At 38.4% G+C, this 17712-nt stretch overlaps 1 protein-coding gene across 1 annotated transcript; it reads right to left on the bottom strand.

The window, feature by feature from the left end:
* Nucleotides 1–444: 444 nt before the first annotated feature.
* LOC136262250 (phosphatidylinositol 4-phosphate 3-kinase C2 domain-containing subunit alpha-like) lies at nucleotides 445–17697 on the bottom strand. The gene is made up of 30 exons (XM_066056459.1): nucleotides 17024–17697; nucleotides 12435–12526; nucleotides 11348–11526; nucleotides 11183–11300; nucleotides 11021–11132; nucleotides 10907–10971; nucleotides 9777–9861; nucleotides 9147–9335; nucleotides 8144–8427; nucleotides 7976–8098; nucleotides 7803–7931; nucleotides 6837–7007; nucleotides 6155–6430; nucleotides 5917–6105; nucleotides 5756–5867; nucleotides 5297–5365; nucleotides 4717–4914; nucleotides 4529–4658; nucleotides 4339–4475; nucleotides 3907–4076; nucleotides 3317–3473; nucleotides 2974–3083; nucleotides 2790–2921; nucleotides 2666–2741; nucleotides 2459–2620; nucleotides 2124–2198; nucleotides 1989–2061; nucleotides 1298–1425; nucleotides 1032–1160; nucleotides 445–853 (listed from the first exon to the last, which is right to left on the bottom strand). The coding sequence occupies exons 1-30, from the start codon at nucleotides 17651–17653 to the stop codon at nucleotides 653–655; spliced, it is 4701 nt and encodes a 1566-aa protein (XP_065912531.1). The 5' UTR covers nucleotides 17654–17697; the 3' UTR covers nucleotides 445–652.
* Nucleotides 17698–17712: the final 15 nt, after the last annotated feature.

Below are 17712 nucleotides of genomic sequence, written 5' to 3'. Positions count from 1 at the left end.
CATGTAATTGATACGGTGGAGGTGGTTGATTGAATAGCCATGTAGTTATATATTTTGAAATTTAGCCATAGCTGTCAAGACATGAAGTAAAATCACGTCATATTTCAACTTCAGTTTTGAGTGACCATGGACATACAAGAATTATATCAATGTTTATTTTCATTTGAAATCTAACAAAATAGTTACAGGCATCACGTGAGCTCTTACTGTTGACCACAATGTTAGTAATCCTTAATGTGTGTGTTCATAATTAAAATAATTTTAAAGTTGTCTGAAGACTGTTCTATTAGAGTAGCGAGTGTTGTATTCTGCACACTTCAGAGTTCTGGGGTTTGCACCAACAGAGTAATTGTTATACAACAAACAATTGGGACACTTTCAATAGTGCATAATTTTATGAAGTAAAAAGTACACATGAATCTCCCTTTATAACATGCATGTAACTTATGAAGAGCAGAACTATTAATGACAGTTGTTAATGTACACTGATAAAATAATTTGTTACATATAAAATTGCCAGGAAATTGAATATAGAGTCAAGATTATATAACACTGACAAACATGAATTAAAAATATATTATATACAATTCTATAATACATAAAAATACCACACTTGTAAGGTTTATAGGCTTATAGCCTGTGTAATTATAATTTATAATGGAGCATAACTAAGAGAAGAATTGTGTGGCTTCTCCAGATTGTACCAGTCCTCTATACCCGATGTTAAGTCAGTAAGTGAAGCCACATCAATGGTGATGGCTCCGAGACATTGTTTCGGCAAGACAGCTTGATCCCATACACACAAGTATAGTGTCCGTGACAACAATTCAGCTTGAGGAATATAGTACTTCAACTGTAGGAAAGAAATACAACATTAATTAGATACTAAGACATTATGCCATAAAATGTAGAAGCTACTTTAACACTGATCAACAGTTAAGTACATTTTCAACATAAAATTAATGCATTGTGTTTGTACAAGCTACACTTCTGGCAGTCAGACACTACAAGCTGGTGATGATGTTACTTACTGTTTCATTATAGGTAGGGTGTAGTGTTTTCTTGGCCACTTTTGTTTTCTTCTTAGTAGTCTTGTAAGGATCTGGTAACAGGTAGACCTTCACATAAGGGTTGGCTGTGTTTGTACCATGTACAGGAACCTGTAGTACAAAACACTCTAATAGAGCAGTCAACTTGGAGTTAAAACTGAGAATGTACATAAAACACTCTAATAAAACAGTCACCAAAACAGAGGTGGCAATACAATATCTAATAAACAGCACTTGATACAACTCACCAGGTTCCTCGCATGTCTCACCATCACTACTAGCTCTTGATCAGATGAGTCATATGATATACACAACTTCACCTTGGGATAGTTGACTGCTGATAGTGACACACTGCCACTGTAACTTGAATCTGACACTATAGGAGGGGTGGGGCTCACATCAAATGATACACACAAATACAGTGGAACCTCTTTTAGCAAACTTTTCAAATTAAGGTCAAATATATAACACCTCCACTATAAGTATGTACAAGTTGAGCAAAAAGTAAAAGTGGATTTTTTCTCAAGAGAGTCAACATTTCAGTCAACCGTGGTGATGGCAAAGGTGACACATGCATGATGTGGCTCCCATACAAGTTTGGAAAAAGGCCGTAAGGGACACTACACTTTATGGCTTCCACTCTCCTGTTGGGAAATTTTGATTAGCCGTAAATATTGTGTCAGGCAAATGAATGAAAAGATTGTCAAATATTTTCAGCGGGTCAAGCAGTACCACAGATGAGTAAAATTTCAAGATTGTATGTAATTGCATCATCCATGAGTTATTAAACATTTTTGAGGATCCAGTTCAACGTGTGCATACTATATTGAGAGATTTTGGTCCTGTGTCATACATTCTTTACCTCTGAAGACGGCAAAACCTTCTTTTCTCCCAAAGTGTTTCAGAGGTTACACCACATAATCACTAGCTAGTACTCACTGTCTTCATCCATCTTAGAACTGTCTACCTCATCTCGGATCATTCGATGTAGGAATGTACAAAGTATGTCACTCTGAGGCCCCCCGGGGTGGGGAAGACATAAACAACAGTTACATAGTACAATAAAATACTCACCTCTGCCACAATACTATCCATCTTGAGCAATGATTGAAGGTACTCATTTAGTTGTATTCTTCTCTTCTCTGATACCTGAACATGTGTGTGGTACAAATAAGGTAATACTTTTAACAAACAGAGAACGTTTCACACCCAGAACACATGCTATTACTGTCGTTAAACATTTGGAGTTGTAGGCATACCAAATCCACACAAACCATTGCATTGTAAATAAATTTAAAGAAAGGGACAGTTTTGTAGACCAGAAGTGTTGATATTTTACTGTCACACTCTAATAATAGAACATACACCATACAAACAGACAATGATTTTCAATGCTTAGGTTCACTTACATGTCGCACTTGTGATCTACCAACATAGATCTTCCCAGGCAGTGCTGGGAAGGTGTGGTCAGGAAAATTGGCCACCATCTTGGTGTGCATCTCATGGAATTCACTGTACCGTCTGAACACCAGCTCCTTGTTATGAGGACGAGTGACCTCAATTAGGTAAACCTTAGGACCACAGTGAGCATTAGTTAAAGAGGAATATGAACTTACATAGTATCTTTGTGGGTAGTACCGTTTTAAACATTTAGTGACCTGAGCTGATAGTATTCTTTCTTCTTTAGATGATCTATACATGGTGATCATTAATAAGAATATTAAAAAATTTGCAACTTACGAGTAAGAGGTGGGACAAAATGACAGCACACCATCAGTGAGATTAGCAACTGAGCCAAATTTCATTTGTGCTAGATTGTGAATGAAAAAGTTGATCTGTGTCGCCTTTGAGCCTAGACTGGCCTCTATACACCTGTATAGCCACGTTATCATGATGATTACAGTGTGACTACATCTATACTAACCTGGTGAAGGCAATAGTTGCCTCAGTGTCAGTTACTCCCGGCAACAGTGCATCACGCACATACTGAACATCTTCACTGGATGATAACTCTGGCATGCCACTAGTGAGCATCTATGGAAGTAACAATTAAACAATTAATAAATTTACTATAACTTTTAGTGCTGCACCTATCCATACTCTTATACATTCACATGTGAGTCTCGTATATACTATAGTGACTCATAAAGGTGGAAGTAATTTACTAATTACTAATCACACCAAGACAAGAAGACAGTTGAAGATTTGTTCCCCATCAGTATACAGTACACATGCTCTCATGTTCTCATACACACATACATACGTACCAGTTCCAACAAGTTGATAAACAAGTTACAGTTCCTGCGTAACTCGTTATAGGCAGTACAACAGAGGTCAGTAAACTTTTGGAAACTAGTAGTGGGCGTGTCTCCTCCATTGATGACATAAGCCATATCAGGTGTTAGCACAAATGGAGCTCTATCCCTGTAGGAAGGGATGTGTAGTACATTAGCAGTATTGTAGATGTGGAGAATTTCTGTGGTTTAAGATGAACCCTTCTAGCTAACTAGCTATATTATAGGTGTGTTTCAACCCTATAATACTGCAATAATAGCAAGCTAACCTATTAACAACACTTTATTTTAAACAAATACTCTAATACAGCAGTCAGGTAACTAGTATACAGTGCAATTCAGTTTCAAAGTACTGAGTTACTGTGATTACACAAGTACAGCTATCAATAGTTGTCAAGGAAGGAGCATTGTTAGCTAACTAGAAAACATCATCCACCTTATTGCTTTACTATGTACATATAATTATTTCCTAATGGCTGTAAACAGACTTTTACTACAATTAACTTTAAATCCAAATACTTGTGTACATTACTAAAGTTATATTATCCCTACCTAACACGTACCGTTTAATATTACCAAACATCTGAGCATTACCAAAGATACGACCAAAATCAATATGGAACATGTGACCAGACTCCTTCACCATGATGTTGTCATTATGACGATCACATATTCCCAACACATATGTCGCCACACAATATCCAGCACATGATCTGATGAAACACTCTGTTGCCTAGGAAACCACAACATGTAATAGCCTTCTACTACACTGTCATTATAATATATATATAAGTACTAAAACTCTCTAATAGAACATTCATCAGTCTTAATGCACATTAACCCATCTAGTTTTCTTATGATAAAAACCAGTTGCTTCTTGTAGAAGCTGCTGTTGAAATCATTTAGATAAGATGTGGTGCCCTGAGGCCTTCAGCTTTCATTTGAGCCCAGCTTAATTGGAATATTGTTCACTAATTAGTCAGAGGTTGTAGTACCTTCTTATAAGACACATCAGTAGTGTTGTGTTTCATTAGCCATTGTGATAGTCGCTTGTCATTGAATGCTCCAGTTAGCCCATGTGATGTCTGTATGGACCTCAATGTCTCTGCCTCTGTCACCATCTCCAACATCCCTGAGGAGTGGGGGTGGGGATTTAATGCTCGTATTACACACTACACAACACACCTTGGTTGGGTCCAGTCGATAAACACAGGTAGGTTATTAGCTTGAGGTCCAGTCCAGCTCTTAGCCATAACTTCTCCATTAGCTTGATGAGTTGTAGAGTGAGCATGTCTTGACGCAGATCATCCCCCACCTGGGGAGAGTAATGGTGACACGCTAGTGTACAACACATGACCCTCAGGAGTACATACCTTGAAAATAATGGGGATCTTATCACCCCTGGGGTTTTGATTAACAAATGTCAGTTTTAGTGGTACGGTATTGGAATTGAAAAATGAGCAATTGTCTATGTCCATTCCTGATACCAGCATGGACAAGGATAGTGGTAGTCGATGTTGAGTACAGCTCAATTGAGTAGAATGTCTTTTGAGGTGTTGTAGGAGAGTAGCCTGTGGATGGAACAAGTGTGGTCATCGGTAGAGAAAAGTGACTTGTCAAATGCTTAATACAGTTAGACTCATATATGAACATCAATTATTATACTTTAGATGTACAGTAGGTTGTACCATTAATATAGCAATGGAATAGCATAGCAACACAATTACATATTGAAATTCACAAGTATTGTTCAAATAATTCATACAACATAATAATATTTCAGTGGTCACTACACAAAGCCACTAATTGTTCATCACACCTCATTGTCAAGACCAATAATACACTTATATGGTAGTATATCAGTTAACACTTGGTTAGTGTTACACGTCACATTAACCACTAGTGGTTACTGTAAGGTTGCTAATGGTTGTGACATCAACACAAGACACTTACATGTCTACTGGAGTCCTTAGCTGTCTTGACTGCTGTGGCAATATCATTGAGAGATTGTACCATCGTCAGCTAAGTGAGAATTAACAGTTTATGGTAGTAGCTTGATCACTACACATATTACAACACACGTTGAGAGGATGTATGCACTGGGATAGTGGAAGCCTTTGGTGGTTATAAAAATTGTTTGTGAGGATTTTTTGGTGTTGATGTGGTGGAGGTGTTAAAGGGGTAGTCCAACAGTTTCCAGAACACAAAATGTTTACAGTATATTACAATAGGTTGATATTTGCTTCAAATCACGAGATGTTTGAAATTTCCTGTTACACACTGTGAATGTTATTGACACTAGACATACATATCCACTGTACTCACACACACACACACACGTTATGTCAGGAGCTCATATCACTTAAAGGACTTCAGGAACTGATGAGCTCTTGGTCACAAATCCATACATACCTGCTGGTCAAGGGCTTCTCCTATTGGTCCATTGCAGACGATCTTGAGCCCCACCCACAACATCATATACTGCAGACCAAATGATGGGTCATTCAGTAAGGGGTGTGTCAACCTGTTCCATATTAATGCCACCCAGTGAAATACTGCAATGGCTTCCTCACCAGAACAACATGTGAGCTATACGAGGTGACTTCACTGCTTGTTGTAGGAGAAACTTTGTTGTACCAAAGAAGCCATACCAATCATATTTTATGACCTGTACTAACTGGGGCAACAGGTCAAACAGGTCATCGCTGGACAGCTCTTGCAACCATGACAATGCCTTAGCTCGTACATACACATCAGCAAATCTGTAAGACAGGTTTGAGGGTGTGGTTCAGAGGGTGTGGCTACACTTACTGTACATTTAGTAGTTCCAGAGAATCAATGGGGTGTGGCAGCTTCCACTGGTCTACAATAGCATGTACCTCTTTGAGATGGGTGTGGTCGTGTTTGGGTACTGATAACAGCAATAGGGGTAGTCCCCTGGGACAGCTGTGTAGCACACGTGGAAGTGCTTTTCTGTTATTCCATAATAACTGTTGTTCCTCTTCAGTCAGAGTGTTGAAGTGATCTTTCTGGGCAGCTGCTCTGAGAGCATGCTCCGTTGGTAAACTGGGGTAACCGTGTGACACACTAAGGAGGGGAAACAGTATGATATGACTACACATGCAGTACACACATGACATTAATATATAAAACACTTCATTCAACAAAGGTCAAAGCAATTTTGCAAAATACAAAGTTGATAGGACTACCAGAAGTGATCAAGAGATACATCCAGTGGATTGCTAGTTACTGATTGGTCGACTAAAGTGTGACATGTTTTAAGTATAAGCTCTGTAAGGGGAAGTGTACCATTTTTATTGTTGTACATTGTAGAGTCACTTGATTAAGAATTATCACCTTGCATTATCAGTCAGTGTTAACTCTAGCGTTGATTCTTTTTACATACAAAATAGCACACACAAAGCTTACAGATAGAGTGTAACAAACAAAGAGCTGGTCTGCTATAGAACCCTCAAACGTCAAAAGGTCTCACCTTTTAGTGTTAACAACATCGTCATACACTACAGCATTGCTACGACGATCAAATGCCACTTGTAAGATCATGGAGTCATCATCACTATGGTTACCATCACATGTACCAATCGGGTTAGCCCCCTCTGTTGTCGGCCATACACACAGGTAATGTTCTCCTGTTTGTAAATGCCTGAGGGATGGGGAGATGATCACATAGTGTACAACCATGAAACCTTCCACATAATTATATACATACATTGTAGCTCCTCGTGACATTAAAGCTGAGTGGTTTTGATATTTCATACGACATTGTTAACTTGATATTATGGTATAACTGTATTATCAGTGTGCCTTAGTCAGATGCCAAATACAAAAGTACAGCTTCCAAACAATTATACTCAAAGTGCTGGCAAGTACAACAGTCCATATCCTTTCACTTCACACGGTATTGCAGTGTTACAAAATTAGATGATATCAAAAAGATACCATGGTTTAACTAAAAATTGGTACACTACTTGACAATCGTTATTAGATATACTGACCTTTGGTGACCTTTATGGCCATTTTGTACAGAAATATTTGACCATTTCTGTCTTTATCTTCCTGAGGAATTAATTAACTTATTAAAAAATAAGGGTCTTGCTGAAAAGAAACATCTTGGTTTATTTGAAGTAATTTCATTCCAAGCTGCAGCCCTTGTGGTGTAAACTACCTGTGGGCAGGCAAATCAATGGGTAACATGAAGGATCGTAACTTTGGAATGAAATCAAATTGAGTTCTTATTCTTTACCTCAGTACCATGTTTTAGCAGTTAAGTACTGCCTCAGGGTATTAAAGACAAATTTCTGTGCAAAACTTACCATATATGGTGGCAACCAAAGGTCAAATCTATGATAGCACTATAAATACATGTCAAGAGGAGTATACTATTTATGTGAAAAGTTATGAAAAGTGCACGTACTTAGTAACAAACATATTATCATACTTGTTAATATTAAATAGTGGCATGGCAACCCAACCAATTGGTTTTCTTTGCAATGATTCACAACCATATATGGTAAAACATATTCTTGTTTCCAATGGCAACTCGGATGACATCAGTGAAAAGTTAAACCTGTAGACATGTGATTACTAGGTTATCATAGGGTAATCCCCTACCATTCATCCCATGTGATGCTATTAAAGAAGCTCTTCTTTCCTCTAGACCGATGACTGAACCTCGTTTTCCCTATTTGACACCCACCATAATAGAGACATGCCTCCACTTGATACATGTGGTAACTAAGCAACAATAGTAAACAAATAATCCTCTAAACAACTACTAACCTTAATGTGCCCACTCGATGTACACAGCAAACCTTGATTCTGATTGGTTCATTTAAACTAGATATATTAACTGTGCTTATGTGATCTTGTGCTATATCACGTGATCCAGTCCATACTGGCATAAATGGCAAATTAAATGATGTACAATAATCAGCTACAAATTCCATCACAGCATCTTTAAGTGTGTCTGTTGTGGAGAGGGCTTTCTGTTGTAGAGCCTCTAAACTTCCCACAGGAGAATTAGGTAGTTCTATTAAATTCCATCCCTCAAATGTGGTGTAAGGCTAGCAACAGTAGGAGAAGCAACACATCTGTTATACCAGAGTTCATCATAAGAGGTTTGAGATGTATGTTTGGTGTATACAAAATAATTTTTTTTACAGTGACAGATACTATTAAATGATACAATGACAACTTCATGATGGGCTCATGTTATAAATTAGCAGTGTTGGGAGTAACGCGTTACATAATATTATTACTTTTGTGGTAACTAAGTAATATAATGAAATACGCTATAAAAACGAGCAATATAACTCAAGTTACTTTGCTTACAAATGTAACGCGTTACCTAAGTAATATAGTTACTGTAACGAGTCTAATATTACATAATATTATTACTACAAGTAACGAAGTTACTAATCTCGTAAGTTATCCTCTGAGTAACGCCTAGCCACAACAAAGTAATGAAGCCTACTGAATGAAGCTTATTCACCAGCTTCTTACTTATAACCTAGATTTGCACATTGTCCAACAACGCAATCATATCACCTGATAAGGTGGTAGTTTCACACGTGACAGCTTAAGGCTGTGGTCACAAAGTAATATAATATGTAATATTATTATAGTTACTTTATTTTATGGGTAATATGTAACTGTAACTAAATAGTTCAGTTGCAAGTAATATGTAATATGTAACTAGTTACTTTTACAAAGTAACTTGCCCAACACTGTAAATTAGTCACTTCCTCACACAGCACAGTTGTTGTACACAACACACACCTACCTCACTATCAGAAGGGGTGAAGGGGGAGACAACATCTTGCTGCTTGTCATCTCGTAACACATTCAACAACAACACGGTGGTCTGTTTGATGTAGTGGATGGCTTCACAAACTGTTAGTGGCTCAATGGTGGATAATAACTGACATATTAGCTGCGTGGAGTGTATCAACCCTTCTGCCATACTGATGAGCTGTACAGGTGACATAACATGTGTGAATGACACACTACAAGTCACACATGTTCATAGTATACATGTTGACTGTTGTAAACACCTCCAGCACTTGCATGGTGCCCTATGCATTATTAAGTGTTTCATGTACATTACATAATGTAGTTTGTGGGCTACAACTCCTGAACTATATGAGACATTCATCTCAAAACAACACTTGCTCCAGCAACTCCACTAAGGTGATTAATAGTCAATAAGGTGCGAATGATATGGCGCACTAACAGTCAAATTGTCACCATAGCCTATATACAGGCTGTAGCCACAACAAAAGTTATCAAGCTAGTAGTGTATTAATATCAAAACTGAACATGCACTAAAATAGTGAAACAAGAAGACATGATGGTATACCAGATGTATCCTATTTCATTTACAAATACACAACTAATAAAGAAATGGTCTTACCATTTTACTACAGCTGGACTGAATGGTACTACGATACTGCTCAACTTTGTTGAAAAATAAGCAGAGTAGTCTATTGAGTGGTTCCCTAAGAATACAAATGTAAACACCACATTATACAGTACTGTATAGTAGGGGTTTGGGCTTCATGCCCAGAAATATCACCCAAAAACCAGCCTCACTTTTCCTGAGGTATTGACTGCATTGGTTAGGCATACGAAAATTGCCTTCAGAGTGACCTTAAACCTTCCAACAATTTTCTATGGAACTAGAAAAAACATTTTCAATATACTGACTGACTAGCCAACTACCACAACGATGTCTATGACTCAACTATTACAACTATGGGCCGGATTTCTTCTCAAAATCACTTATAGGTCCGATACATGTCTTTTCACTAACCACAACAGCTATTTATAATGCTTGAATCATGGACTTCCTCCTTCCACCACCTCATAGGTGTTGATTTGCAGGTAGGGTATCATGCATGGCTTCAGTGACACAGAACTATCCATAATTTCAGAAGTGCTTCTCATATTGTTCATTGTATAAGAGCTGGGTAAACATGAAGCATGATGGCCACTTCGCTTCTCAGTAAATGATAGTTGGGGTGAGCATTCCATTAATAATTGCTTTTATCACATGTCTGCACAGTGCCGTCCTTCCTTTGATGTGGTGCATGCTATAACTAGTTCTCTAGTAATAATACAAACAAAAAGTGTAAGGAAAATATAGAAAAAATTACATTTGAGAAGAATTAATGTCTGCAGCCATACTAGTAGACATTTATCCCTACTTTAGTTATGACTATTGACGGGTTGTAAGGAATTAAGTAGTTACAGGTGTAGACAACCTCCTTTGTTTTTGTTTTTTTTACGTTTTGTAAACCTCGCTGTAGAAAAGTACAACACATAGCTATATACACAGTTATTATAGAATCATAATATATCTTTGTATGTTCTGTAAAACAGTCTGCCATTTATTTGTGTGACTTCTAATAGAATATTTGGTGGAATTGAATCCCATAGGTTAATTGCTTTTATCGCTATGATCCCTACTGAATATCTTTTATATTGCAGTAGTTATATTCCACAGAATAAATTTTAAACATTACCATTGTGTCATGAACTCACCTAGAAAATGGGATGGCACTGTTATTAAAACACAAGAAGTAATCCTCTTGTTTAGGTGAGCTCGGCTGTGGAACATGATGATAGCATCACATGACCATAGAGACACATCTTTACCCGACTAGAAAATGTCTGATTTGCAGATGCTAATGTTACCATGGCAATATGAACATCAAGACCAAACTTAAGACATTGATGGGTATACTCATAGTCACTTAACAACATGTCACTACAGTAAGACAGATGGGATCACATGACTCAGACACACCCCTCACTTACTTATCCAGGTACTCATCACGTCCACACACTTTAAGCAACAGGTCATGTGATCTGAGGGGGTGTAACTTGGGGAGTACATCTAAAATAGCTTCAATCACATGAGACACAGTCACGCCCACTAATAAAATTATCATTTACACAGTCATTGTTAGTGGGTGTAGTCACCTCTCATAGACAATGTGATTGGTTCTTTGTGCTCACTAATCTCCACAACAACAGTAACCATGGTGACAAGGTAATCTTCCTTACAGAGGATGCTATCCATACGACCACGACTAGTAGCTGTTAAGTGTTGTGATATAACGGGAGATTTCAAGTAACACGACCTTCTTTCTTTCGTTATTCTGGTGTGAAGATGACAGGGAGTGATCATGTGTTTTAGAGAAGTGAACTTATATGTGCCAGATTTTAAATCAGTGAAACAATGAGAGTTTACCATTTACTGTACAGGCTGAGGTTGATAATGAATCATCAAACATCTCATGTGATCTCAAAAGAAGTTCAACCCGTTCAACCCGGACACCTTAGTATCAATAAACTATATTCTAATGCACAGATTAACATCGATAAAATTGTGGTACCCAGCACCCTTCTTTTAACGACCCAACACTTTGTGTGGCTTCTTTAGCTAATAAACAAACACTAAATCATACTACTTGTGAATGTCAATAACACTACCATTTTAAAATGCCACATTTGGTTTAACAGTATTAACATGTGGCAATGGAGCTATGACACATGACCGACATCTTCTGGTGTTACCACAATAAGGAAGCTATGTTCCTGTTAGAGAGTCTATAATTCATAGCACTGTTGATTCCAAGTTGTTTGGAAGCTAGACGTTCCTAATTTTTTTTGATCAAAAATATTTAAATGTGACATTAAGACTCCCAAAATTTGGTGACATATGTATGGTACATGTGGTTTAAATAGTGAAGAATATATTTTGTCGTGTCTGCTAAAATACTATCTGGGTCTACATACACACTGTGTGCAGAAAACTACGTATAAGGAGAATTGAAATTACTGATAAAAACAAATTACGATAAACTTAATGTGAAGAAAAAAATGTCTTGAATATCTCTAATCTTAGCTCATCACATTTACTAGATATAGTTACCTGCTAGAGTTAGGCTATCACCTTGAGATAACTGTTAGTATAATTATACACCGGGTAACACATGTACCACTAATCTCATGTTAAACACTGCCACATGAGGATAAAAGAGTTACACAAATTCTTACTACTCACCCATCTAGTAGAGTTCTAAACAACTTCACATTATCAGGGACACTGTCCCTCTCCATTAGATGTTGTTCATTACAGGGACCATCAATATCATCCTGTATGAATATCATTACTAATACTAGCTACTAACACTACTACTAACACTAGTTACTATACACTACAACTAAAATGGCTACACAAATTCCCTTCTCTATATACACAGACTACAATAACTTTATCAAGCCAAGTGTGTACATAATATGGGGAAGCCCCAGTTACTTGATGGGTGTATCATGTAGTACTCCATATAAAGTAAGGAATACAGCATGATGATAATTAACACTGACAAGTGCAGTCCATTAATAGTATCAGTGGTGACTGGGTTATATCATTAGGAATGTGTGACTGGTAGAGCAAACAAGTGAAATAGTTTAGGAGCAAGTCCTACAAGTACAGTATGTGATGAAGGTATCAGGCTATGAATTAGTAAAAGTACAATTACATACTATGGGTTAGTACACTGAAGTCTACCATAGATAGTACCTAACATATACTGCCTCATCGTCATCTGGGAAAAGCAAGGCTGGTTTTTGAGTGATGTTTTTTCATGGGCCACACTTACTCCTTTGTGGTCCCTACTATACAGTACTGTGATAACAATGTGTGCAAGGTGTTATAAAATGGTATGCCAAAGTTCAAATGACAAAGGTCAAAACATAATTAGATGACTAGGTCTCATTGATCAAGGAGCTCTCATCCATGTCACAATTAAATAGCCCTACAGGTTCACATATAGATAATTCAATGTGTTGTGGGACTAGTTGGTCCGTTAAGATGGCTACTAGACCTGTACCAGTTAAGCCTGGCCTGGTTCACCAGTGACAAGCTATACTCTTTGTTATATAGTCAGTATTTTGGATCAGCTGATAAATATAATATTTCCAGATCATATTCTACCAAGCTTCCAGCTAAATCTGGCAATTCATCGTCAAATTGCTAAATTTAATATCATTTTCATACCTTATGCTCAGGGGAGGTTGGACACGCACACATGAGCGCATACATTTTGTATTGAAAGTTTAACCAAACGTTCATGAAAGTTTTCAAAAATTCCATTCGAGAGTGCACTTCAAGTTTAGTCTATTCAGCCAGTCAACCCCACTACTCCAGGCACATAAATCGCTCTTGAAATCTACGGGGATCACGTGTGTAAGCGTTTGCTAGGTGAAATCCATGTGTAATACTATAGGGACGCCCTATGTACGTGTGTTTAAGCATAATAATTGTCGAAGAAAGCAATGTGCATGCTAACAAAGCCTCTCGGGGTATTGAAAAAGAAGAGTGGACGCCGCTAGTTTGGCCTCATAGGGAATTGAAAAGAGAATTATAAAGTCGCACACCCGCCTTGCAATAAGAATTTGCTGTTCATCTTAAGAAGCACAAGGTAACGTGGTGTAGATATTGCTAAATATTTCTTCTATCACTTACTCCTCGTCACATATTAGAAATATGCAATTAACAGTAATAAATTTCAGAAGCACTGGTATCATGTCCAACCTGCTCTGCCTTGTGCCCAAGTGTTTGGTAACAGTTGCTGAGGTAGGCTTCACAAACCAAGTGTGGCTTTGTGGGTACAATGAAACCTCACTTAGTGGCCACCTCATTAATAAGGTCACCTTGTTATAGTGGCTGCCAGGTCTAGAAAGTCCAGATGTATTTCCATTGATTTAATTTTTGTTAATAGGGCCACCTCATTACTAAGGCCTGTAGTCACATACTGCAGAATCAAACTGGTAAAACTAACACAAAATTCACTTAATAAAGGGGCCAGCTGAACAGACAGTCAACGTATCACTGTAAAAGTTGCTGCTCCTGAGTAGCTGCCAAAAGCTATGCCAATAGTCTTAGCAATGTGCTTCATGCTTTTAGCAGCCATTATGCCTCAAGTAATGAATAATCCTATCAGTGCATTATGATGAAACCTGTAGTATATGTATATAGCTGTTACAGCAACTATAGCCAGGTGTTGATTTGTTGAAAATCTTGATAATGTAAGGTCACTTTGTTTATGGCCAAATAATGAGGTTTTCATTAGCAAGACCACCTCCCTAATAGGGGCACTTATTGTGGGTCTGAGGTTTTACTGCATTACTCACACCTCACTATTAGCATGGCTCCACACATGCAAATGGGTCAACATTTGCCTGCTGTAAGACTAGACTAGAACTCATACTCGATTAGTTGGTGTGGCTCCAGTAAGCTTGCACACAGCAACAGTCATGGTTTCATGCACAATGGGTGGGCTTTTACGTATGCCAACAGACAGAAACACATGATCCTGATAAGTGGGCGTGTGCATGGCTCATGAAAACTGGGCTGCAACAGGACTTGGATATTCTATAAGGCGGGTCAGACCCGGATGACCTGGCCCAGTTTCAATCATGAAAGCGAGCATGCAGTAACTGAATCCAAAAGATAATATTCATTTCAGCACAAAAAAATTGTACAGCATGTGCGGTTCGTGCGTATATCAGCTTACACCACGTACAGCCTTGCATGCAACAGTGCACTGCCAATTTTTCAGTGAGAACAAATTAAAAAAATCAACTGCAAGTTGCAGAAAGCAGATTCACCAGCTCTGAAGAAAAGATCGAGTGTCTATTAGGCAATTAATTTCGGGTAGTTGATTTTGTGCTAGAGGAAGCCACATGTTATGTAATATGAACCCATACTCTGAGGAAACCTTTGTGGTTACAATCCCACACCTCTTATTGGCCACACATTGTTTTACACATTGCATGCACAAAATAGTGTTGATCCAGCATCATGCAGGTAGGTAAAAACAGTGGACCCGGGGACCTGCAGAAATCCAACTCTGCTTGGAATTTTATACACTTCACAATATTCTATACTTGTACTAAGTACCTTTGCAAGTAGTCTTGCATAGTCAATCCACTTTTTCTCCCCTCGCGGCATCTCGCACGATGTTTACACCAATTAGAAATTATAAGTGCCTCTAAAAAGTGACTGAAGCTGACTGCATTTATAGACCACTGCCTGCTGCACAGTAAGCACTATATGATACTAGTCTATTATGCCACCTAGCTACTAGAGTAGTTCAGGAACATTGTGCAAATGCACCATGACGTATGAAGAGCTGCTGGAACTTGCTTAGCTTGGCGTAGCTGATAATTGTTCGCCTTCTGCACAATTAGCATGCTAGTCTATTATGTCACCTAGCTACTAAAGTTTAGAAACATTGTGCAAACAATATGGAAAATAGCGAGTGACTGTAATTAATCCAGTCAGCTTCAGACACTTTTTCAGAGGCGCTTATAGTTTCTAATTGGTGTAAACATCGTGCGAGACGCCGTGAGGGGGGAAAAGTGGATTGGCCATGCAAGACTGCTTGCAGAGGTACCTAGTACAAGTATAGAATACTGTGAAGTGTAAAAAGTTCCAAGAAGAGTTAGATTTCCGTGGGTCCCCGGGTTCACTGTTTTTACCTACCCGCATCATGCCTTGTGATTGTAAATAGCAAAATCTTTTGGTGGGCTGGGCAACTTGCAAAGTGATGGATTTATTAGTGATGAAAACAAAAAGTTGAAATGGATTTATGGTAAGACCTCCGTTATACATAATGTATTCAGTATCTTACTCAGGCAAACACCTACAAAATGGATTTGGTAGCTAGCTAATAATGCAGCATATTGCAGGCAAATAGCCAGCAGTAGGGCAACCAGTCACTCCACTCCATTCATTTTATAAGCACACTGAAAAGAATTCAATTTAGAGTTACTACTAGAGCACAATAGTGACAATATTACAGCTATGTTTGTTATGATGAATGGACAAGTCCAGAGACATCACAGAAAATCCTATCTGTTTTCTGGAGTGTTTTAAGCCTCTTTCATCTCTACTATACGAGGACTTTACCAAGGACCTAGGTAATCTTCCTAGTAGAATGGCTATTCATCTGTAATGTGGGTATGGCCTGTACTCAACATCCTACCTAGTCTTCATACTGTTGTGGCACCATAAGAGTACTGGCCATAAGCGACAACTCATAATCAACTCAAGCTGAGTCTTTAAATTGTTTTATATACACCTGTTCCTGTAACACCATATATGGCACTGACAACTAGTTAATTTCCTTGACATTGTGCACTATCACTGCAATCCAATTGATCAAGAAATCCTGCAATAAGGTGCGAGCTTCAATTTCTCCAGCTTTTCGACTAAACATATTCAGTTTGTTTTGTAAAATCCCCCCAATTATCTAAGTGGGTTAGTAGAGATTTGTACTGCTTAAAAAACTTGGCTTCGCCATGGCTTCTAAAGTATAGTGTTTGCAGATCTCTACTAGTACCCACCTATGCCCGACCTAGTCTTACGCTCACACTGCAATTTTCCCTTTTGTATTTGGGTAGGGAAAAGAAAAAGTGATTATTACTGATCAATATTAGGTCGGGTGTGACACTGATGTGTACGTAGGTGCATTGCATCTAGGTAACTCAACATGCTGCAACATGCACGTCAGTGCATACACCAGTGTCAAAAACACACACAAGCACATAAGCAAAAAACCTTATAGTAAACACACATCACATTACCTGGTATATAGGCTGTAGTGATTGATGTCTGCTATCTGTACTCTGTGAAGAAGCCACAGCTATGCTGCCTTCTATTGCTGATGTTGAAAATGGTCTCCTCTTAGATGATGGTGGAGGAGGAGGTAGTGATTTATATTTGCTACTGTTCGTTGGCTTTAATGGATGAGGCTTGGTAGAGGAAGCTCTTTTGAAAATGCTAGTTCTTTCTGCCATCTTAGCCTTGGTGGAATCATTGTGTATATAAAATGGCTGGGGTGAGATGCTCCTTGTATTAGTATATGTGGTACGCTCAGCTACAACAGCTGCTGCAGCAACAGCAGTCTTTTTCCAACTGTCACGATGACTACGTCCATCTGCACTACGAGTTGAGTCCCTATTGGTGGACCTGGTCACCGGCTTTCTATATGTGACCACATGTGGTTCTGGTGAGGCTGAAGAATGACGCCTTTGTTTTAGTACTTCATTTAATTCTTCATTGGTGCGACGCTTCGCTTCTCCCGCTGGATCTTCACCGTGCCTTACAACAGTACTGAATCCGTGTCTTCCTAATGGTGAATGAGGGCTCTCTACTGAATTGGCTTTCCTTTCCCAAAATGCACGCACATCTTTAGGATTTTTTACGTCGTCCATCCCAGACCAAATAGCTCCGCCTACTGGCTTCTGTCACGTGAAAATAACGTGAACGTTTA

The sequence above is a fragment of the Dysidea avara genome, chromosome 7 (genome assembly GCF_963678975.1).
Source record: "Dysidea avara chromosome 7, odDysAvar1.4, whole genome shotgun sequence".
NCBI lineage: Eukaryota > Metazoa > Porifera > Demospongiae > Dictyoceratida > Dysideidae > Dysidea > Dysidea avara.
The sequence above is the reverse complement of the archived record's forward strand: the minus strand, read 5'-3'. Positions and strand labels throughout refer to the sequence as shown.